This window comes from Mus caroli, chromosome X (genome assembly GCF_900094665.2).
Source record: "Mus caroli chromosome X, CAROLI_EIJ_v1.1, whole genome shotgun sequence".
Taxonomy (NCBI): Eukaryota; Metazoa; Chordata; class Mammalia; order Rodentia; family Muridae; genus Mus; species Mus caroli.
This window is the reverse complement of record NC_034589.1, coordinates 140,841,620-140,848,937: the sequence shown is the minus strand read 5'-3', so window position 1 is coordinate 140,848,937 and position 7,318 is coordinate 140,841,620. Positions and strand designations below refer to the sequence as shown.

Sequence of the window (7,318 nt, the reverse complement as noted above, 5' to 3'; positions counted from 1 at the left end):
AGGCAAGGCAAGGCAAGGCAAGGCAAGGCAAGGCAAGGCAAGGCAAGGCAAGGCAAGGCAGGGAAATTTTCCTGGTGGGTCAGCCAAGGAAGCAGATCCTTTACCATAGGTTCTGTATTTTAAATGTTTAAAATACATGCTTAGTGAGTGTGTGTGTGTGTGTGTGTGTGTGTGTGTGTGTGAGTGTTTTGCCTGCATATGTCTGTGCATCACATGTGTGTGTGGTGCTAGTGGAAGCCATCAAATCCCCTGGAACTGGAGTCACAGAGGGTCTGCCATCTCTCCAGCCCCTTATTGTTTCTTTTATATATACACAAATACATTTTTATTGAAAATACATTTTTTCATACAATATATTCTGATCGTAGTTTCCCCCAATTCCTCCCAGATTCTCCCTACCCACCTAACCCCATGCCTTCTTTCTCTCTTTAGAAAACAAACAAACTAGAAAAATAATTTTAAAAGGACAAAGAAAATCACAAACACACAGAGAGACATCCAATAAAAACCCATACAACACAAAATTAGAAAGCATAATACACAAGCAAAAGACCAGTAAGACAAAAAAGTCCAAACAAGGCAGTATGAGATAAAAGTCTACAAAAATACCATTGAGTTCATTGTGTGTTGTCCAGCCAGTCCCTTATTTTAAACTTTATTATTTTTTTAAAAGCTTGCAAAGAATCCCATAGGTTCTTACTAGTTTATAAAATAACTCCCAGGGAGTCACTGTGAGTTCACAGAGGCTAGGACTAACAGTGACAAAATGCCTTCTTGGGCACTCCAGTATCCCTGTCTCCATATCAAATACTCCCTCTTCCCTGATTCAAGCCACACTCTTACCTCTGTCAAATAGGCTCAGTTCCCATGCAGGGAAAACCCCAAAATCTCAGCTTCCTCCCAGAGCTCTCCGTGCAAAATTCTCTTAGGAAATCCATATTTACTCTTGAGAAAATGAACACCTAGTAACACTGTCTCCAGGTGTACTCGGCTTCCAAACTGGCCCCCAGTGATCTCTACCACAATCTTAGATATAACACCGTACTAAAGTTGGTCTGTGTGGCCCACAACACATGGTAGTAGTGAAGGCATATCATTCTGGAATGACACTGGCAAGTACTGCAAATTCTGTCTAGCATGCTCTTTGACTTGTATCCTTTCAGATTCCTCACTGAAGGGAAGCCACACTGTGTGTGAACAGTCCTGAAAGGGACTGCCAACAAAAGAAGAAATTGAGCATAGAAGCAGACCTGCCAGCCCCAGTCCAGTCTTCTGAGATTGGGTCTTACACAGCTTAACAGCAGCCTCCTGAGAGACCTGGAAACAGAATCATCCAGCCACACCCCTCACAGCTTCCTGGCCCTCAGAAACTGCATAAGATAATGTTTGTTGTGGTGTGTGGTGACACACCTGTAATTATAGTACTCCAGAGGCTAAGCCGGGAATTCCTCAAGCTCAAGGCCAGCCTGGGCTACACAAAGCTACTCTGTTCAGAAGAAAAAATAAAGAGATCGTTTGTTGCTTAAGCTCAGTTCTAATCTCAGGTTCTTTGTTTTAAAGCCTGTTATTACTGTATGTATGAGTACATGATGTGTGGGTGTAGGTACAGAAGCCATGGCATGTGTGTAGAGTCAGAGGACAACTTTGTGGCACTTCTTCCTCTCTCCACCTTTCCATAGGTTCCAGGGATTGAATTCTGGTCTTCAGGCTTGCACACCAAACACCTTTACCCACTGAGCCATCTCACCGACTCTCTTTCATGCGTACTCTGACCTCTAAGGTCAGATTTAAATGACTAAATTTTGAGCTAGTTTGCTGTACAGCAAGAAGTATAATACATTTTCCCCCAATCTGACTTAGATAGCACTGAGTGCTAGGATCAGACCTGGTTCTTCTCTCTTTTCCATCAGATGGTATTTTCCTGTTCTCTATTCTTCCCTTGAGGGATAGGTGCGAGCCCAGTTTCTATTTTAGATCAGCTACTGCTTGACATAGAAAAGATGCTTAATTATCACATGAATGGATGGATAGATGATGCAGATCTTCCCTTCATTACTTCTTTCCTTCCCTCCATTTTACTAGCCTCAGAGAAGCAAGCATGGACAAATGATAGGATCAGATAACAGAGTTTAGATTACAGTGATTTCTTCTTTTAAAAAACTTCATTCATTCAACAATTTCTACCAAGTATCTCCTTGGCTTTAGGAGAGAAAAAAAAATCTGACTAACTTAGCAGTTACCAGATACCAGGGACTTTCATGTACGTTACCAAGTTGAAGTGCATTTCCACAACAGCCCTAAAATGGCACCAAAAAGAAAGCTTTGACTCCATTTTGCTGATCAAAAGGTGAGACCATTTGCCTGAGATCATACAACTGGGAAATGGAACAACTGGGGTTTTCACACGGGGAGCCATGTTGAAATCTCCCCAGTTTAGAATGGCCACTCGCTGCCATGTCTATTCCTATTATTCCATGTTTTAGCAGATGCAATCACAGTGCCTGGACCAACAACACACTTTTCAACATCTCTAACTAGCAACATCTTTCCAGTTCCACGAGGTCTAGTTACAATGCTATTTTCTCCAAGAAACGGGTCTGGTCTTCCCAGAATCCCTTCTGGTTCTGAGTACATTCTATTTTAGGAGATGACCATGCACCTATATGCTTCTACTGTCTACCAGACTGGGAGAGCCTTAAGAATACTGACCAGAGCACATGCCTCAGCCTCGGTCTCCTCCATTATAAAACAGGGAAAAGAATCTCTATGTCTCAGATTTATTGTGAAGCATACAGAGTACCTGGCACCCAGCAAGTGCTCATTATGTTAGTAAAGGCTTTATTTGATGTATATCAAATTTCTAAAAGTAATGACTTTTTGTCTTCTTATCTGTTTATATGTTCATATTTTTAGTGCATGTGCATGCACATGTCCTTGTATGTCACAGTGCATATGTGCAGGTGAGAGGTAAACTTTCAAGAATCTGTTCTTGGGGCTGGAGAGTTGGCTCAGCTGTTGCCTTAGTTACTTTTCTAACCCGAAGTTTCAAAGTCCTTCCCCCAAGCATGGTCAGGTCTGTCACAGCAATTGCCCATGAACCTTGTACCAATTTCTGTTTTACTTAGGGCTTCTATTGCTGTGATAAAACACCACGACCAGAAGCAGCTTGTGGAGGAAAGGGTTTGCTTCAGCTTACAGCTTGCAGTCCATCATCCAGGGAAGTCAGACAGGCCAGAAACTCAAGGCAGAGACCTGGAGGCAGGAGCTGATACAGAGGCCATGATGCAGAGGGTGCTGTTTACTAGCTTGCACCCCATGGCTGCCTCAGTCTGCTTTCTTATAATACCCAGGACCACCAGTCCAGGGATAACACCACCCACGGTGAGCTGAGCCCCGCCCCATCACTCACCAACTGAGAAAATGTACCACAGGTTTGCCCACAGGCCAGTCTGATTTGGACATTTTCTCAACTGAGGTTTCAACTTCTAAAATGACTTTCTATGTGTTGAGCTCAAGGAAAGCTAGCAGCACAACTCTTAAGAGCACCGATGTAGAAAACGAGCTTGTTTCCCAGCACCCACATTCATAAGGTTTCATGGAATCAGACACCCTCTTTGGAATGCAACAGGTATGAGGTGTGCATGTGGCCCACAAACATACATGTGGGCAAAACACCCAAACATATAAAATAAAATAAGTAAATCTTTTTCTACATCAGTTTCGGGGGCCTGGAGAGATGGTGCAGTGGTTAAGAATATACACCGCTCTTGCAGAGGACCTAAGTTTGGTTCCTAGCAGCCATGCCAAATGTGTCACAGATGCCTTTAACTCTAGTTCCAGGGGATGTGACACACACACACACACACACACACACACATAAAAATAAAGTATTTAGGGGCTGGCGAGATGGCTCAGTGGGTAAGAGCACCCGACTGCTCTTCCAAAGGTCCAGAGTTCAAATCCCAGCAACCACATGGTGGCTCACAACCATCCGTAACGAGATCTGGCGCCCTCTTCTGGAGTGTCTGAAGACAGCTACAGTGTACTTACATATAATAAATAAATAAATCTTTAAAAAAAAATAAAGTATTTAAAATAAAGAATCTGTTCTCTCCTCTTCCATAGTAAGGGTTAGGGGAATTGAACCTAGGTCATCAAACATGGCAGCAAGGGTCTTCACCCACATCTTACTGGCCCTGTGCACCCGAGTTCTAACTTGCTTGTTTTAGCAATGTAATTTTTTTTTAACAGTGCTGGAGATGAAGCACACTGTGTAGCATATGTTAGGCAAGTGCTCTACTACTGAGCTACATCCCTGTCTTTGGGTTTTTCCTTGGTTGTTGGTGTTGTTTGACACAGGTGCTCCCAATCCTCCTGCCTCAGTCTCCCCAGTGCTTCAATTACAAGTATACACTCAGCTGTAACTCTTTCTTGTGTTAATAATTCTCTCTCACTATTCTCCAAGTCTCAGTTCAAATCACTGCCATTTGTTGCTGTTAAGTGCTTAATAGCGAAACTTCTTATACTTTGGAAAATAGATTTAAAAAGCAGTAGAAGCAGCCAGAGACCAGGAATGGAGAAGAAAAGCCCCTTTCAGGGCTCCTGACCTGTTTGGAGAAGGAGTCCTCGAGCTCTGTGATGTCATTAGAAAACTCTCCAGATGTGGTGACTGAACTTCCACCACCATCGATGCCCCCACCACAGGAGCCTCCATAAGGGAGGCCCCGTTCAAGCCGGTGGCTCCGGGCGCCAGCCATGGCACCCTCATCCAATGAGGCAGGCTTGCCCTCGAAGTATGCAGGGTTCTGTGCTTTCTCATACTCCTCAAAGGAGAACTGCATCCGCATGTTGGACAAGATGATGCGGCGGGACATGCGGCTCTCTGAAGCTGAGCTGCGCAGCCGCTCAAAGTTCTTATTCATACGGTACTGTCGAAAGGCTGTCTGGATGGTCCTGGCAGCCCTGCGGCTCAGGAAGGAGCCCCCATACTTCCTCTCCAGCATTTCCACCTGTCAGAGGAACAAGTTCAGAAAGTTGCCAGAGCCTCAACCATATCCCAGTCAAGTCACAACTAACTGCTGGAAGTCATGACAGGCTCTGTGCCCAGTGTTTTCTCACTTATAATCCCAAGATGTACACAAGGGATAAAAGGGAAAATATATTTAAAATCAGAAAACACTTAGAAAACAAAAAGAAAAAAGAAAAAGGAAGGAAGGAAGGAAGGAAGGAAGGAGGAAGGAAACAGTAAACGAACAGGAGGAAGTGGAAGGAAGAAAGAATCAGAGTAAGAGAGAAAAGCAGGAAGGAAGGAAAGACGGGAGGGGGTGAGGGATGACTCACCTACAGTCCAAACATTTAGGCATAGCCATAACTAATGTGTTGATAACTGCCCTTCCAAGTCCTACTTTTCTTAAATCTTGTGTAATGTCCTCCCCTCCCTCCCTCCCCCTCCCTTCCTTTTCTCTCTTTTATACCCCTAGATAGTGTATTGCATCATACTGTGAAACTGTCAAGTTCTGTGTGTGTGCTTCCGACTAAGAGTGCATGTTGTTAAAGTCTGGACCCCATTATTGGAACTCAGTGATGTTTGCTGCGTGAATAGGAGGCTCAGTGCATATGCAGTGAATGTACAATGATAGGCCCTGGAGCCTGTCTTCGCCAGTTCCAGCCTTACTGTCCCTCCCTGAATACCACCCTCAAGAGCCACACCCCAACCTCCCTCCTTCTCTTCATATCCCACTCCCATTTTTCAACCAGAGCCATCTCCTCTGCACCTTCTTGTCCTGCAGGTCTGTGGAGAGTTCATAGCTGTCTGACAGGGCCTTGGAGCGCTTGATCTCCTCCTCCTCCTGCTTCCTCAGGGCGACACTGGCCGGCTGGAGGCGTGCCCTCTGAGCCCAAGGAAGGCCCACCCCGGCAGGGGGGCCCCCCATGTGGCTGCTGGTGGGGGGCAGTTGGCTCAGCCGGTAGGGGGGTTGGCTCCCAGGACTATCAACAGCTGTGCTCAGGTCACTGCCTGGGGCATCACCCTCCACACTGTGGGCAGGAGATAAAATGAGCCAGGATGTGGCAACAGGAGAGAGGCTTGCTAGGCCCAATTGCGTGAGTACACTAGATCCTGCCCCCAACCCCATCTTCTCCCATTTCCTCAGATACCTAGAGACTCCAACATTTAAGAGACCTTTAATCTGTCTCTTCACTGCCTACACAGTTCATTCACTCAAGTGCCCTTGTTTTCCTTTATTCCCTTTCAGTCCCTTCCCGTCAGAGCCCCAGCTCCATAACTCTTCTGAGACACTGTTCCCTCAAGAGTGTCTTCTCAGTTTTGTCCTCAGTCCTACCCACCACCCCTCGCAATCTGGTCCAGTCACAACTTTACTCCTAGTCTCCTCCCACTCCTGTCCCTAGCAGCTCCAGCCTCAAATCTTCCTTCCCCTGACGGCCTAGTTGCTCCCTCCCTGGATCTCTTTTCCACCCAGCTAATTCCTCATAACCCCATGCAGTGATTTCCCTTATGGTCCTATTCCCAGAACAACCCCAGACCAGTTTCCTTGACATATTGCCCCCCTCCCAGACCTGGTTGGTGATTCCTGCCCATCCAGGTCCTCCCTCCCCCACCCAGCCCTGCCCCTGTGCCCTGCCCCTGCCCTTAGCAGCCTTGAGTCCAGGCCTGGCCAGTTCCCAGGGTTCCCAGGCTGCTGCTGCTGCTGCTGTTGCTGTTACTGCTGCTGTTACTGCTGCGGCTGCGGCTGCTGCTGCTGCTGCTGGTGAGAGGGCAGGGTGAAGGCACAGGCTGGGCCACAGTGGGAAGTGCCTCCCATTCAGCATCCTCACAGGTAAAGAGCTGCCCTGCGGGGAAGCTTCCTTTTCCTCCTCATGTCCTCCTCTGCTCTGCTCCGGGAGGAGGGCAGGGGGCTCTCAAGCAGAAAGGTAGCAGGAGCTGGGTCCCAGGTCTTGCCTGCTGGGGTTACCTAGAGCTGTTGTTCTGCCAGACCTGCTCCACAGTGCCATGGCAACCAGGCTGCCAGGGAACCCAGGTGGCAGCAGAGCTCCAGGGCATGTTGAGAAGCACAGAGGTGGGGTGAACCAGGAAGACTGAGGCATGGAGGAGGTTGTGGGAGAATGGGTGTAGCTGGGGCTAAAAGAATGATTTTTTTTTTTTAAATCAGGGAAGTAATATAGGCTGGGGGGGAGGCTATTGGCTAGTAAAAGGATCAAAGGGCCACTCCTCCACCTCTATTGAGGAAGGCCAGGGGGCAAGGCAAGGGCAAGCTGGGTGGGTGGAAGGGGTTACCTACTGGCAGAAGTGCCTGTGCTC

At 47.0% G+C, this 7,318-nt stretch overlaps 1 protein-coding gene across 5 annotated transcripts in view; it reads right to left on the bottom strand.

The window, feature by feature from the left end:
* The window catches only part of Iqsec2 (IQ motif and Sec7 domain 2), a 79,995-nt gene that overhangs the window by 16,528 nt on the left and 56,149 nt on the right, over window positions 1-7,318 (bottom strand). For all 5 annotated transcript variants that reach the window (XM_029473107.1, XM_029473106.1, XM_029473108.1 and 2 more), the window contains 2 exons: window positions 5,775-6,036; window positions 4,608-5,009 (listed from right to left, as the gene is read on the bottom strand). In XM_029473107.1, the coding sequence (XP_029328967.1) occupies window positions 4,608-5,009; window positions 5,775-6,036 (664 nt within the window). The remainder of the gene's footprint in view (window positions 1-4,607; window positions 5,010-5,774; window positions 6,037-7,318) is intronic.